At 37.0% G+C, this 15884-nt stretch overlaps 3 protein-coding genes across 4 annotated transcripts; 2 read left to right on the forward strand and 1 right to left on the reverse strand.

Moving 5' to 3' along the window:
• The first annotated feature begins 317 nt into the window (after positions 1-317).
• Positions 318-3785, forward strand: zgc:174888 (uncharacterized protein LOC558116 homolog). Of its 2 annotated transcripts, XM_058747647.1 has the most exons (5): positions 351-1000; positions 1177-1289; positions 1490-1558; positions 2239-2370; positions 2727-3785. In XM_058747647.1, exons 1-5 carry the CDS (start codon positions 988-990, stop codon positions 3075-3077), a joined length of 678 nt encoding a protein of 225 aa, XP_058603630.1. In that variant the 5' UTR covers positions 351-987; the 3' UTR covers positions 3078-3785. The 2 variants fall into 2 exon arrangements, with proteins under 2 accessions (XP_058603632.1, XP_058603630.1); XM_058747649.1 differs by lacking the exon at positions 1490-1558 and having other exon boundaries at positions 318-1000.
• A 911-nt stretch (positions 3786-4696) lies between these two features.
• On the forward strand, positions 4697-10220 carry grwd1 (glutamate-rich WD repeat containing 1). The gene is made up of 7 exons (XM_058747643.1): positions 4697-5032; positions 6262-6379; positions 6494-6662; positions 6802-7012; positions 8643-8785; positions 8874-9065; positions 9603-10220. The coding sequence occupies exons 1-7, from the start codon at positions 4819-4821 to the stop codon at positions 9909-9911; spliced, it is 1356 nt and encodes a 451-aa protein (XP_058603626.1). The 5' UTR covers positions 4697-4818; the 3' UTR covers positions 9912-10220.
• An 873-nt stretch (positions 10221-11093) lies between these two features.
• cdc42ep5 (CDC42 effector protein (Rho GTPase binding) 5) lies at positions 11094-14740 on the reverse strand. Its single transcript, XM_058747644.1, has 3 exons — positions 14598-14740; positions 14385-14453; positions 11094-13285 (listed from the first exon to the last, which is right to left on the reverse strand). The coding sequence occupies exon 3, from the start codon at positions 13262-13264 to the stop codon at positions 12356-12358; it is 909 nt and encodes a 302-aa protein (XP_058603627.1). The 5' UTR covers positions 13265-13285; positions 14385-14453; positions 14598-14740; the 3' UTR covers positions 11094-12355.
• Between the last annotated feature and the right edge of the window lie 1144 nt (positions 14741-15884).

Genomic DNA, 15884 nt, shown 5'->3' on the forward strand with positions numbered 1-15884 from the left:
CTACTCCAAATTTGTTTACTCCACTTTTTCAATGCAATTAAAAAAAGCCACAGGCATACATTATGCACTAAAAACAATGTATCTTTGATGCAGTCTCTCATGTGACTCTATTTGAACCAACTACCACAAACTGACTGCTTTGTCTATCTAAATGACAACATGGTTGAATCCTCTCCTCATTTTATAGGCATCACATGCTTGACAGTGACTAATCTGGAGTAGTATGAATCACATATACGTGTCTGATGAAATATAACTTCCTTTCATTACAGTCATGAAAACTCACATGCTTAGTCATCATTGCCATCATTCAGCTGATAAACTTTGGTGGGATTGAGGGAGCAACAGACATGGAGACTCGAGTGGGGAGGAGGGAAATTAAAAACAGACTGCCAGAGTGCATGACTAAGCCAGGAAAGGCCGTGCATTGAGTACTGATAAAGAGAGGAGAAGAGGGGGAGTGCATGCTGTCTAATGAGGTAAAGGGGTGGGGAGCTTTAAAGAGAGCGGGGAGAGAGATTGAACCACCAAGACTTTCACTTTCAGTGAGCAAACTGCCTCCACACTGTTTACTCCTTCAGAAGTAGCCTACAACAGATCAAATGTCTTGCTCACTTGCATGCCAGCTGGATACTGAAGCTTCAAAACAAACTGACTGAAAAGGAAGAAGGAAAGTTAAAGCAAAAAGAACAGGAAACTAAAATCTCACAGGAAATAGAGGAATATCTTGTTGTCCCTCAGAACTGTTCCATCAGAAGACTGGGAATTTCCAAATGCCTGACTGGGATTGAGCCAGAGGGTCAGAATGGAGAGCAGCTGTGAGATCCAGGAGAAAGTGCAGCAGTGAGAGGAAGAGGAGACCTTGAAGGCAGCTGGGAAACCCACTGAGACGAGATTCTTCCATAACCTTTCTGCAGCAATCTGTCGTGCAAAACGACTTGGTTAAGAAAAACATGGGGAATATGGCCCACATTGGCCGGTAGAAGCATGTCACCAACAGGTAACGTGATACCCGTGCAGCACTGAAGAAGGTCCATCAATTGATGCGCGTGTTAAATGGTTGTATCAGACAGTGCGTTTGGGTTTGCGACATTAAGAGAACAAAACGCGTGGGTGTTTTGAAAATGTTAGGGCTTTTAATGCTCTGAACCCACATTGTTTACCTTTGCCTTTCAGTGCTGTTACTTCTATCAATATTGACTGTTCAAGGAAGTGGGTGCGATGATTTTATGAAGACGACGATCAGAAATCTTCAAGACTCTATACACCTCGAAGAAACGTCCGGATTCGTGAGTTTCGATGTTTAAGAACTCTTTGTTTACTAGAAAGTTCGCGATCGCATTTATCTGTCCCGTGTCATTTTTGTACTGACCTTATTATTGTTGATTTGTGGTTTTGGTAACGTGTGAGAAGCCCGTGCATCTTAAATAAATAGTTCGTCTTTATTAAAGGCTTTAAAATTTGACATTGTAATATATATATATTGCAGCCACAAGTGTTTCCAAAGAACTACGTCGTGTCTCACTATTTCAACGACAGCGCGCTGTGCAATGAGCCGGTAAGAATGGGTTTCTGGATTAAATGGGATTTTGATATTTTATGGGGCCTACTATCAGAAGTCAATAAATAAGTAAATACAATTCTTGAAAAATAAATGTTGAAATAGGCTAATTATCATTGAATTATCTATTCTTTTTTTTTTTTTAAAAACAAACAAAAAAAAAACAGCAAGTTATATTGTTTGTAATATTGGAAGAACATTTGTCTGCAAAATAAAAGTCAGCCTGTAACCAACATACAGATTTTGGACCCCTTTAGATAATTTTTATTTTTTAACAGCTTTTTAACACCTTTAACAGCTTGATAATCATGACTCTAATGTTTGACAGTAATGCTTTTATTATATACACTCTTTTGAATTCGTGGTGCAAAGAAAGTTTTTAACTATTCTATGGTTGGAACGGATTGTTACACCAAATTACATTTTTAACCATTTTCAGTCATGATATGTTGAATATGGCACAAACATTTTTCCCAGATGAAAGCAACAAGAATAAGTAGATTACATTTCTAAGAGCTTGTAATTACATATAATTGAACATGTAATTAACCTTGATTCATCTCAGCCATCCTTATTTGTCACTGACCCAAATATAAAATGTTTAGCAGCTAATTTTGCTCCTAGTAGCTAAACTTAGAACTACACCTGTCTCTCTCTCTCTCTGTGTGTGTGTTTAGTGCTGTGTGTTCAGTGCTGCTGCGTTCCTGTCTAATTCCTGGATTCAGCTCCTCCAGCATCTCAGTAGAGTTCATCTCAAATACAGGTTCATCAGCGAGCTGATTCTCACACTGGACAACATAGCAAAAGAGGTATATTGTCATACACTCTCAGAAAAAAAGCTTTCACTGGGGTGGTAGCCTTTCAAAAGTTACACTTGAAGGTACATATCAGTACCTAAAGTGTACATATTAGTACCTAAATGGTACATATTTGTTCCTTTTGAAGAAATACAACCCCAGTAACAGCTTTTGTATCTTTTTTTCTAAGAGTGTATAAAATATTTGTTTTGTACACACTTTTAAACACACTTTGTTCATACCATACTTCTTGCCACTGTACTGTTTTTACAGATGTTGTATCAACACGTCTTTCAATCTTGATTGTAGGTTTGATAGATTGTAGATCTCTTGTGGTTAGTGTTTTTTTTCTATCTTTTTGTAAACAGAAAATTCCAGATCGTCCAGATATCTCTGCTTTTCCATCTGTTCAGTCTTCGCCTGAAAGTCTTCTCTCCTTCACTTCATCCCTCTTCACACGATGGCTCAATCTGGATTGTGCCTTTATAGAGCATCACTGCGTCTTCCCCACACCAAGTGAAGAGGATCAAGAAAATTCGCCATCAGAGGAGGAAGAGAATGTGGAGAACCATGAACCTGTGGATGAGCAGCAGCCTGTGATAGAAGGAGAGACAGGTAAAATGCAGTTTGACCAGGGTCCGACTAACGGCTATAGTGAGTCACTTTTCTCTCACTGGACTTTTTCTTTTCTATGGATAACATCAAGTCTGATCTGGTGAAAGTTGAGAAATCGGTTTTAAATATGCCACAAAACTTGGCCAAAAGGAGGCTTCACTTTGAAAGGACAGCTACTGTAATTCACTGTTGTTTTATACTGATTAGCATTTGTTTTGAGATTTCAGAGAAGTTGCTCTCTGGATACGGCTCCTGATTTCTGGATGCATGTTAGAGAAAAGGGATGTTTTGGAAACAGACACATGGCCAATATGACGTTCTCTTTCTTGTACATGTATGATGTTTTTTTTTTCTGCATCATGTCTTTGCACTGATTGTTTCTATCACTTAGCCAGTTTTCTGTCATCTTATACAGTGAATTGTGTCATCCATGATAATTCAGGTTAAACCTGTCGACTGAATGTTTTAACATTGAATGTAGTGAAAAAGTAAAGAATACATGAAGCCAAAAGTCTCCGCTTATTGCTCGGTGTTCAGGAGGGAAAAAACTACACTCATGTACTACAGTAAATCCAAGCCATATTAAATAATACTATGGCATAGGAACCAGATTAAGCAAGCTACTTTCTGAAAAAGACATTTGCAAAGGGTTACATAAGTCATGTTTACAAGTATTGTTGTCTTGCCTTAGAGAAGGTTACTACAAGCAATGTTTTACTCAAATGAATTTAACAATCTGTCTGTTTTTGGTATACATGTGTTGTCTGTTTTTAAGTGTAGATTTTTATATATAAATAAAATCTTGAAATCAATTCGGTGTTTGCATGAATTGACTATACTCTTTTTGTTTGTCAGAGTGTGTGTATGAGGACTTTCTCTAGTATCCAGCTGGATGGGGAGACTTGCCGATGATGGCACAAACAACAGGACACCACAGAGACCTTTTGTTCACACAATTTTGCTGCTCTACCACAATATAGCCTACAGCTGGTGGCTGGCACATCTCGAAAACACAATTACCCAGTCAACATGCAACATACATTTTAGCTACATATTGTTGATGGATATTGTTCATAATGATGCAGGATTTTACCCTGGATTAGCACAATTGAGCCAAACCACATGCAAACTAGCACAGGCCAACGTTGTTGAAAAATAAATCAGTTTAAACCAGCCTAAACTGGTTTGCTGGTCAATTTGTCTCGTTTTTGAGGGGGTTTGGCCAGTTTTCAGTTGGTCAGACTGGTGAGCTAATCAGCTGCAAACCTTGGCCTGATTGGAAAACCTTCCTAAACCAAGATGGTTGGCTATCAGTATCACTTTACAGTACGTTAAGGTCCCGCTAGGTAATGTTGCATTAATCAACATTAACTACAATGAGCAAATGAGCTTCTGTTACAATATTTATTCATCTTTATTAAAGTTAATAAATAACAACTGTTGTTAATTCGTTAGCTCAGGTCCATTAAATATTAAAAGATACAGCTTTGATTTTAATATTAGTAAATGCTGCAACTTAACATGAATTAAGATTAATAAATGCTTTAGAAGTATTGTTAGTTCATGTTAACTAATGTAGTTATCTATCTGAATCCATCGTAAAGTGTCAAGGCCGTCAAGTCAGGCTAGTGATTATATTTCAGCCCAAAAAAGCATGCCTAGATTTTCACAGTCTGAGACATAAAAAAAAAGACATAAAAAGTGAGAAGGATTTCTGGAAAACATCTCTTTGGGACAACAATTACCGCTAGCCCAACCAGTGACTTGAATGCTGTCCAACTCTGTACAGGGCTCAGCGTGCGCTTTAAACCACGTGACCTGGAGCGGAAGTCCTCCGCTCTCAAAATGTCCGCGGCCGGTGAAGACACGTTGCCTCAAGAGGACGATGAGTTTGAGGACATGGAGGCAAGTGGAAGCGACGAGAATGATATGGAGGGAGAAGGACAGAACGGGGATGGAGAGGGGAAAGTCTATGTCCCCGGTCTGCAGCCGCTCCGGCCGGGAGAAGAGCTGGAGATGGACCGCTCCGCTTACCGCATGTATCACGAGTGCCAGACCGGTCAGTGTGCTCAACATGCCCGCTCACTAAACATAAACATGCACGGTCGATATACGCTCTGCTGTGGTTTGCTTATGTTTGCAAGGGGTAGCGTAGGTCGACCAACAAAATAAAGTACCATGTCAATAACATGTTTTTTTGCATATGTGTAATGTTAGTATAATCATGGTGTTTGTATCTGTATACAAGTAAGAATACTGTTAATCAAAATACCATGCGATACCATGGTACTGCCAAAACCTTTTTTATACATATTTGTTAAGAAATGTCTGGTTATGTCACCCAAAGTGTATCTCACGTGTGTATTATCACTGAAAATTAAAATGTCAGGATAGGTTACAGTGTTGAGAAACGGTAAATCGTTTAATTGTCCGGAAAATGATGTCACAATATCTTAGTGATATAGGCTGCATATTTGCAGTGCAATAATAAAAATAATAATGATAATAAATGGTAATAATAACATTATTATTATTATGTGTTGTTGCATTTTTTAAGGGCAGTTTTACAGTTCTCTGTACAGTAATTTTGACATTTTACTTTTTTGGTTATGTTAATGATAATTCTCATTGCTGTAATACAGTAGTACAATGCAAATTTTGCAAAGAAAAATAACAGTAATGATAAACAATGAACATAAAAGGCAGTAAAACAAACAGTATGGTCACGAATAGCCCCCCCCACAAAATAATGAGCATTAATTGTTGTGCTCAATAAAAATGTAACAATAAATACATACATACGTACATACATACACGCATACATACTAAAACAAAACAAAATTTGTCCCAAACTAAGATTAAGAAGTGCTTCATCCAGCATTGTATTCTTTGTGCACGGTTTTCTTTTTTTCTTTTTTATTCAGTTTTTATTTCTTTTTTTAAGTTAGTGAAATATGACCAGGATGTTTTTTTTAAAGCTTTATTTTTGGCATTTTTGCCTTCATTATGACAGGACAGGTCAGAAGTGGGAGAGAGATAGGGGGGTGTGATTGGAAAAGGTCCTTGAGGCGGTATTCGAACTCGGGATGCCCATAGCGCAGTGGCGCTGCCCACAAGGCTATTGGCGCCAATGGCCAGGATGTATTTTTAACAAGAAAATGACATGAAATGTCTTTAATTTGAATCATAACAGAAAAACTTGTATGTTAATAACTGGGTGTTTCTGTTCCGGTACCTGCTATGTTCTGAAATTCATTTATAATGAGCAGACTGGTCTTTCCCCTGCAGGTGCCCCATGTCTGAGTTTTGATGTGGTGCGTGATGGTGAAGGGGAAGGGCGGGAGCAGTTTCCTCTCTCTATGATTCTGTGTGCTGGTACACAGGCGGACACCGCCTTAAGCAACAGGTAAACTGACATGAATGCTGTCAGAGCTTGCTACTTTTATTGTTCTGCAACAAACACCTAATACTTTTATTATGCTTGGCTTCCAAAGATGATGACATTTTCATCTCTATCCAGGCTTATTGTCATGCGCATGCACAATCTTCATGAAACTGACAAAGATAAAGAAAAAAAGGAAAATGAAAGCAGTGATGAAGAAAGTGATGAAGATGAGGAGGACGAGAACAAGAAACCAGAGTTGGAGCTGGCCATGATGCCACATTATGGTGGGATCAACAGAGTCCGAGTAAGTCTAGTTACTTTCATATTTACTCTTATTAATGTTTTCATAATTCTGGAGAATTAAAGTGTTACAGCTTTTCCAGTCCAACCAGTTTAATTTTCTCACTCATCATCTAAAGTTATGATCTTTTTACTTTTAATAGGTGACCCAGCGAGGGGAACAGACATTTGCTGCGCTCTGGTCAGAGAAAGGACAGGTGGAGATTTTTGACCTCCGACCTCAGCTTGAGGCGGTGCACAGTTCGGCAGCATTGTCGGCCTTCATCAAGCAGCAGAAGGAAGCCACGCCTCTTTTCAGTTTTTCTGGTCACATGTCAGAAGGATTTGCCATTGATTGGTCACCAAAGGTACCAGGTGTGTAATTTGGACTGTAATATTATATCTTATATATATTTTTCAAAGCAAAAGTAAGCTATTTTCTGTGAATGTGTGAAAGTCCTTAACCCTTGTGCGTCAATTAAAAAAAAAGTTACACCTAGGTCCATAGTGGACAAAAATGTCCATTTTCAAAAAACTGTCATAAAAATTTGAAGCTTGGGAGCACAGACTTAGGTTTGGTCTCATTTTAAAGAAGACCATGGCAGATTATTGTGATTAAAAAAGTTATACAGGTTTAAGTTTATGAAAATGATTTATGAACAATATTTTATATAAAATATATATTTTATGAAACATGTTGAACTCTAAACCTGCTAGAAAATCAAATCCATAAATCTAAACAAGTTGTGTTCCAAATTTGAGGTTGATATCTCAAAAAATTAGCTTTCAGTAAGATTTTGTTTGGATGCAGTAGCAAATTTTCCCCATTAGATGCCAGCAAAACTCCGCTGGTGGTGGTTGGATTTGTGATTTGCAGTAGTTTTTCTCTCAAATATTACAAGAACAGACACACAGTTGTTTTTTTGTTTTTTTTAATGACACTCATACAAACCACACTCTGACATCCATACCAACACACCCACACAATTATAGCTGCATTATTTATCCAATTGGCTCTATAATATGCAGAAGCAGAAAACAGGAATAAAGCGAGCATTTGCTTTATAGACCAAACCTGAAAAAATGGCACCATCTGGTAAAAAATTACATTTTGAAGCCTTGCCAACAGAATGAAAGCCTATTAACAAAAATCGCATCATTTTACAGTTAAACAGCACTGCGATTAAAAATTGCGGTTTCAATGGGGACATTTTTGTCCAAAAGGTCCTGAGAGGAACTATTTTTTTGTACCTTGTGCAAAACAGATTTATTAAAGGAAATGGGGGTGAAATAGTAAAATTCCAATAAAAATACACACCTGTGCCAAAATGTATGCAGCTGCCAATAACACAGGCAAAATGATCAAAAAAACAAAACTGAAAAGGACAAAAATGTCCAAAAGGTTGCACAAGGGTTAATCATTTGCCGCAACAGTAGAAGAACAGCAAAGGGCAGTAAACGGTAGAAATATTTGCGTTACAAACAAATGCAGAGTTTATTTGCAAAAATGGATAACTCCATTTTTTTTAATTTTTCAAAAATCATGTTTTGTTATCATGTTTTTGTTTTGTGTTAGTTAGCTGTTTTTTTTTTAAGTTATTTTTTTAACTCAGTCAAAATAACCCAACTGCAGTTTGATTGAGATTAATTGGAATGCACAAGGAAAAAACATCTGACAATTGTTAAAGGAGTTATCTGTTTTTGTAAATAAACACTTCAAATATGTTCTTGATTATGACAAATTAAAATATAACAAAAAACTGTGTGCGGTATCAAGCAACATAACAGACTGTTTTTGTACAGCTAAAATAGCTAGAAGCAGATGACACAGGAAGCCTTGCACATTTAAGTTAAAAATGGCCACATCCATTCTTGCATTTAAAAAAAAAGAGAAAAAAACGTGGGTGTACCAGAGAAAACAGGGTCTTGCCTCCATACAAACAAATGTCTAGATTAATGGGACTACTGGCTAAGACTCAAGTCATTTCATGTTTACTTACCTCAGGACGCCTGGTAAGTGGAGACTGCAAGAAGAACATTCACGTCTGGGAGCCACAGGAGGGCGGGACTTGGAAGGTTGACCAACGGCCTTTCAGCTCACACAGCAAGTCTGTTGAGGACCTGCAGTGGTCACCTACTGAAGCCACAGTACGTCAGTCAAAAGAGAACGATTATATTAAAATATTTTCGACAAGTGGATGTAATGGTTAAATTAGTGCTTCTCTCTCACCTCCAGGTTTTTGCATCCTGCTCCGTGGATCAGTCCATTCGCGTTTGGGACATAAGGGCACCACCTAATTCCATGCTCTCAGCCAATGAGGCTCATTCTTCAGACATCAATGTTATCAGCTGGAACCGGACTGAACCTTTTATTTTGTCTGGAGGAGATGATGGCCACCTGAAAGTCTGGGATTTAAGGCAGTTCCAGGTAGGCAAGAGCAAGAGGAAACAAATATTATTTTTCAGCTAAAGCATGACCAATTAAATTATTAAATGAAACAAGTCAGTCTGGAATCACATGAAGAGACAGAAGCATTTCAGGCCATATTTTTTTGTGCCTGTTTGTCAGGTATATTGTTCTAGGGTGTTTAAAGGAACTTACTTGCAAATTATTACTGTGAAATTGTGCTGTATAGTGAGGATGTTTTCAAAAATAATTCTTAGAGTAGTTTTATTTATGAATTAATTTTAGATTGAATGTACACGACCATTCAAAATTTACTTTTTTTTTTTTTTTTTTTTAAGGTATCTTGTGCTCACCAAGGCTGCATTTATTTGATCAATAATACAGTAAAAACAGTAATATTGTGAAACCGTAATATTCTATTTGAATATATTTGAAATATATTGAAATGGATAGGTTTTATAAGATTCTAAATGTTTTTACTGTCACTTTTAATTGTCTGTTAATTTTTACTGTCTCACTTTGTGTTGCTGAATAAAAGTAAAAAATTCTTTTTTTCAGTCTGGACGTCCAGTGGCCAGTTTTAAGCAGCACAGTGCTCCTGTGACGTCAGTGGAGTGGAACCCTGTTGACTCCAGTGTGTTTGCCGCCTCTGGAGCTGATGATGTTGTCAGCCAATGGGATCTGTCAGTGGAGTCATGTGACGTGGGAGAACAGGCAGAGGGCTTAAAACAACTGCCACCACAGCTACTGTTCCTTCACCAGGGCCAGAAAGAAGTGAAGGAGGTCCACTGGCACCCACAGATTCCTGGAGTTCTCATTTCCACTGCGCTGTCGGGATTCAACATCTTCAGAACTATTTCTGTTTAACTTTGTGTGTGTGTCTGTGTGAGTGAGTTAGCGAGAAGAGCGAGAGAGAGAGTGGACAGTTTCAGGCAGAAAGAATGTGCATATGTATAATTTTAAATGTACATAGATGGATGAATGGAACATCTAGTTATGCGTGACTCATGCATTTCTGTCTTTTCTACCCTTTCTGGAACCAGTTTTTCAACAGGCAGAAATAATGTAATTGTGTGATTAAAATGACTCCTTTGTATTCGTTAAAACTCCATTCTGAATCATCCACAAGTCTGTTGTTTGTGTATAAACTTTATTTATTAGTTATAACACCAGCATATTTACCGAATGTTTACTTTTCCTTGGGCATCCGGTCTGTAAAAAAAAAGAAAAGGAAAAAAAAAAGCCTCTTTTCTCTTAACCTAATGGGCAAAACAGAGAGATATTTTAGTTTTTCAGTCTAAAGCTGCTAAAGGCAGACTGTGGGTTTTAATTAAGGCAGACTGCTGGTTTTAATGTTCAAAACCATAGTAGCCTTCACACATTATAATGAACAGAAAAATGTTTTTTAGTCCTTATTTCATGAAAAATGATTGACAACTCAATTCCTTCTACATTTTGCCTTGGACAAACTGTTTTCATTTAACAACTTTAAATTGTCCTAAAGGAAATTTGCCTAGATAATATGCAAAAGATAGATAAAATAAGTTTATATTTAAAAAAATACAATTTTATAATTTGGGTTTTTATGCACTCAATGAGTGCTCTGAATTTTACTTCAAGACTGAGATGAGTTCAGTGACCCTTGCTGGAAAGAGGAAATGGTTTTAATATGGAAGGATGCCCTCCAGCGTAAGTATGAAGAAAGGACTTGTTTAAATTTTTGGCCAATTTTTGAGACATTTTTGTAAATCCTCGACTCCACTTCCAGCAGCTGTTACCTTTTTAACTTAGATCTTTAGCCGGTTCTGTAAGACAAATAACTCTGGACTTGTGGTCATGTATGTGGCATTTGTAGATGGTCAACAGCATATACAGAAATTCCCTAATGTGTAGCATTTGGAATTATTTTGAAAGGTCTTGAACTGAACTATGCTATTTTTATTTATTTATCATTCCATCCGTAAATCTACCAATCCATCCAACCTTCCTGAAGCTATCTTAAGGCTAGATGATCCCACGCTGATGCAATTCAAATAAAATAGGAGGGAGTTAAAGATGGTATTCATTTATTTACTTGACTTTAAAATAAAAAAATATATCAATAAAAATATAGCATGCTTACAGAAATGCATTTGCCTCCCTTTAGCACATTCAAAGAATGCAAAATGCCTCAAAAAGTTGAATAAAACTTTAATTACACATTTTGGTCTAGCCCAATCTACATGATTTCAATTGGCAGAGTGGTTTCGAGTGTAAAATAATCACTGATTGTCTGTTATATATTCTTTAGCATTCAAATCAAACAACTGTGAAAGCAAGCCAAAAGCAACTGCTTTTTTAAAAAATGAACCCAACCTATTGAAGCTTTTCATGCTTCTCTTTATGATTCTAGTCGAGAGCTACAGTCAAATAATCAACCAGTATGTTTTCATTCACAGTTTAAAAGCTGTGCAGTTTGCAGCCGTTTAGCTTTAAGACTATTTTGTAGTGTGTAACTATTCATTTTTACACTTCTTAAATGAGTACATCTTCAAAAAAACAATACACAATCTGATTGCTTTTTGCATTTTAAGATATATATACATATGTAATAATGAAAACTCCCAGGAGAAAATTCCAGCATTTGTGAATGCGTTCAGCAACCTTGCATCTTCCCACAAAAAGATAAACTTCATCATTGGCTTTTCAGTGAAACTAAGCAAGACAAAGATGGAAAACATTGGAAAACATTGTCATGTAAGGCACTATAGATAGTCATAATATAAACAATAATTTATAACTTTGCATGTTGTATTTGGCTTTAAAAGGTCAGCTGTCATTCTAAGCATCACCTTTTTGTTCTACTCTGTTTGAACTGCAGGTATTCACTCTCCATTGAGATTAAAGCTGTTTCCAGTTAACCGAAGAAGGTAAAGTGCCCTATAACAGAGTTATGAACTGGAAAAACTGAACATTTACTGCTCAATGTTATATAGCTGAGGGAAATGTATGAATAGGTTTGTTCATAGGCTATTCTTTGTAAGACATCACACTGTCCATGGGAGACTTTCAAAATTTGTAGTTATAAAATCCAATAAAAAACAAAACCACAACATTGTCTTACTTTCATAAAATAGTTGCAAAATGAGCAAACACCATTGTAAACCTGGAAAGGAAAGTTCCAAATTGTCCAGTTATTGCCTCAAGAAGATATTTTCATTAACTCTTCCTGTATGGATGTTTTTTTTTTTAAGAATAATAATTCTGTTCATATGTCATGATCCATATACCAATGACTTATTTTTGGTCCTCAAATCGCTCACTGTGTCCTCTTATAGGCCAATCTCATCATCGAATTCGTCCTCAAAAGTGTATCCTTGTTGTCCGTTGGCTCCTTCCTCCTCTGAATCTGTTTCTGAAAGATGCTGGTCTTCTCTCCTCCGGTCCAGCGGTGAGACTCCCTCATATTCTGAGCTCACTGAGGAAGAGAGGCTTGGAGAGTTGTCCTCCCTCCGATTAACCACCTCTGCTTGTCTTGGGTCTTTGTCGTAAGCCGTTCTCCCACTAATCTCTTGCATCACCTTATTTGGTCTCAAGCCCATTTCTTCTTCAACTTCCACATCTAGCCCTTCGATTACTTCCTGTCGCCCGATGATCTCGTCGCGTTTGTCGCTGAATCGCACTTTGGGCCTGAGCCCTTTTGATTTCACGCCATTCACCTCATTCAGCTGCTCATCTCGATGGCTCACCTCTTTGGTCATACTTTCCATCCTCATCCTCTCGCTCAACTCGTGGGCAGCATTCCTTGGTGACATCATCACATCTCTCGTGCTCCTGCTGGAACTAAACACGTCTTCGTTGTCTTTGTGAGAACCCATCATCAGTCCGTCCATCACTCCCAGGACATCTCCTAAAATTGAAGGCCCTAAATCCAAGTCGAGGTCAAAGGAAGAAACTGAATCGGAGTGCCGGAGCTCATTTGGACCGGAATCTTCTGCGTATTCAATTTCATTGTTATGGTTCATCTTATTGTCTGTGGTCTCTACAGTGGCTTCCATGTCTGGTTGTTGCACAGATGTGGGATTAGGACTAGATGGACCATGACTGGACAGGAAGGAGGTGTCACCAAAAGCGTCTCCACCTCGACCAATGTGCATGGTGTGACGGAAATCACCCAGTGGAGCGGAGATCATGGTGGGGTCCAGACGTGGGGTTCGAGAAGATGATTTGTGGAGAGGCATGGTAGCAACTGAGGAACGGAACTGCAAAGTCAGATGAAGGAAAAGGTGAAATAAACATTTAAAGTGCAATAAAATGGTTTATAATTAACCATTATATTACGCTGTATTGTATTATATTATATTATAGCTTGTTAATTATTGTTTAATACTGTTTTTTGGGGGTCCTTTCTAAATGTATTATACAAATAAAATGTGATTGATTGATTGATTGATTGATTGTTAGTTACATTCCTAAATCTCCTATATTCTACATTAATAATATAATATAATATAATATAATACAATGTAATATAATATAAGAAGTCTTCACATTTTATTAGGCCTATATTTAATGTTTATTTTATGTTATTCAAATGTTTTAATATCTTCCCTTATCCAAGTTTTTATTCAGTGGGACTCTATGAGTGGGAGCTATGAGATATAAGACACGTGATCGTAATATTCGGTAAATTTCCATATTTTATTCACAGTCAGGTATGAAATCATTACGTCGCAAAGAAGAAGAGGTATGATTGCGTAAAGGCTGTGAAAAAGAGGAGCTGACAGACGCCAAAGCCAAGCTCGGACTTGTATGTGAAGCGCGTGCTTAAATGCATTCTTCCCTTGAGCTTTCTCGCGAGGTCGAGACAAAGTCTCAGACAAACATTATGAACGTGCCCACGGTTACATCTTTTTAACACGTAATTTGATTAAATAATTACTATTCAGTTTTATGAACAGACAGAAATTTGACTGTTTTCTGAAGCCCAGGGAATTCTTCTAAAACTCAGAGATATCTTATACTTTAATATATTTAATTGTTTCGACAAAACATTTTATAATTAGCGCGTTTCACTTTTTATTGTTGTTAAAAATCAATTTTAGGATCATTTGAGAATCGTATTTATACGAAGAAATGCGTAATATCGCCATTTATGTGACCTGAACTATTCATAAACAACTGCAACAGCTGGAAAGAGAATCAGTTCTAGACGCCTTTAACAGATCTGATGACTACGTGCATAAAATCAAATATTCTGAGGCTAGTTTAACTGATGAATACTATAAAACAACTTTTATGTACATTTAATGCACATTAAATGATAACGAAATAGTTTAATTGCAGCCAAATAACACTTACCAGTGGTCTGATAATTTTAAGCAGAAGATCTGCCTTTTGTCCAGGAATGCGTCCCCCTGTCCAGTGAAGCTGTAATAAAGCAAAAATTAATTAGTTATCAAATAGTCTAGCTTAATGCAATGGAGGTCTCCTAAAGTGGGAGTAACTGCAAAAGTTACGCGCCCAGCTGAGTTATCGAAACGGCTTCCTTCACAACGACGGAATTAAACTTACTTTGATCACCGTGTGCTTATCAGTGAGGTTGTGCCTATTTGTTATTCTTATAACCAAATGTTTCTGTAAATATCTTTCGCTTTCCTTCTTTTACTGACTTCTCTGGCGTCGCTCTTCTCTCCGATATTTCTTTTTTTCCTTTAGGGATGGGCAAGGAAGTGACGTGAGTGTTGAATGGGAGCGCTCTGGCTGCAGCTGTGACAATGAATGAAACTAACTGTATATATTCCTGTCAGAACAAAATGATTTCATACGGATTTTCGACTTATTAATGTGTGGATATGGTCCAACCTCTCTCAGAATCAGGAGTAATCAGGGTTGAAGATGAACAAAGCATATAGGGCTTTAGATAGGACTGTTTGTATTGTGTGTTTAGTTTATTGCCATGTGGATGAAACACAATGAAACACGTTTTGGAATCCCGTCTGTCAACATTTCAAGCAGAACCTGTTCTAAAGCTCTATTTGTACTTTGTTTTTGTGTCTCTCCGTGTAGCCTATATCACTTTCACCATCAATATTATAATAGAAGTGCAAAGGCCAAGATTAAAAAGCTATAAGTTAAAAGTTGACCCTGTAAAGCACAACATGTGAAATAATGGTCAGATTTTTTTTTTTTTTTTTAGTTTAGACTATTTAAATGAAACAGTTTATTGAACCTTTAGATGAAATAGAAAAGAAAATATATAAAAATCTTATAAATATCAGTATCGCTGCTTACTATTATTGTCTTATGATCAAAGCTCTATATTTTTTATTGTATATTTAAATATAATACATTTAACATGATTTGTCTACACACACACACACACACACACACACACACTAAAGGCCTGCTAAATATACAAAAAATTTTAACTATCAATCAGAGAAAGTATGTAGAAGATTGTGTAGTGTAAAACAGATTTTTCAGAAAAAAGAAAATATATAATATTTATTTATAGACCTTAAAAAATTAATGTATCAAATATGATTTAGTCTTCATAGAGTTAAAATCAATTATAGACTAAAGGCTACAAATGACAGTCTTTCTCCTTTGGTGGCCAAGATTTCCTGCCTGGGAAGAGAATTCAAGGATGCTGCAGCTGAGCCATGAATCACATCACATCACTTCCTCTTTCTTAGCACAACTTACGTCACACTAAAATACTCTATCACTAGGGTTACTAATACAATGATGAATGCCTGGAAGTATTGCCAGTGTGTGAGAGCACACATAATTCCCTGAATTACTGAAGGAGTGGTTTACTCCAGAGAATTCATTTACCCGAATGAAAATAAAATCAAT

The sequence above is a fragment of the Onychostoma macrolepis genome, chromosome 16 (assembly GCF_012432095.1).
Source record: "Onychostoma macrolepis isolate SWU-2019 chromosome 16, ASM1243209v1, whole genome shotgun sequence".
In the NCBI taxonomy this organism is placed as follows: Eukaryota; Metazoa; Chordata; class Actinopteri; order Cypriniformes; family Cyprinidae; genus Onychostoma; species Onychostoma macrolepis.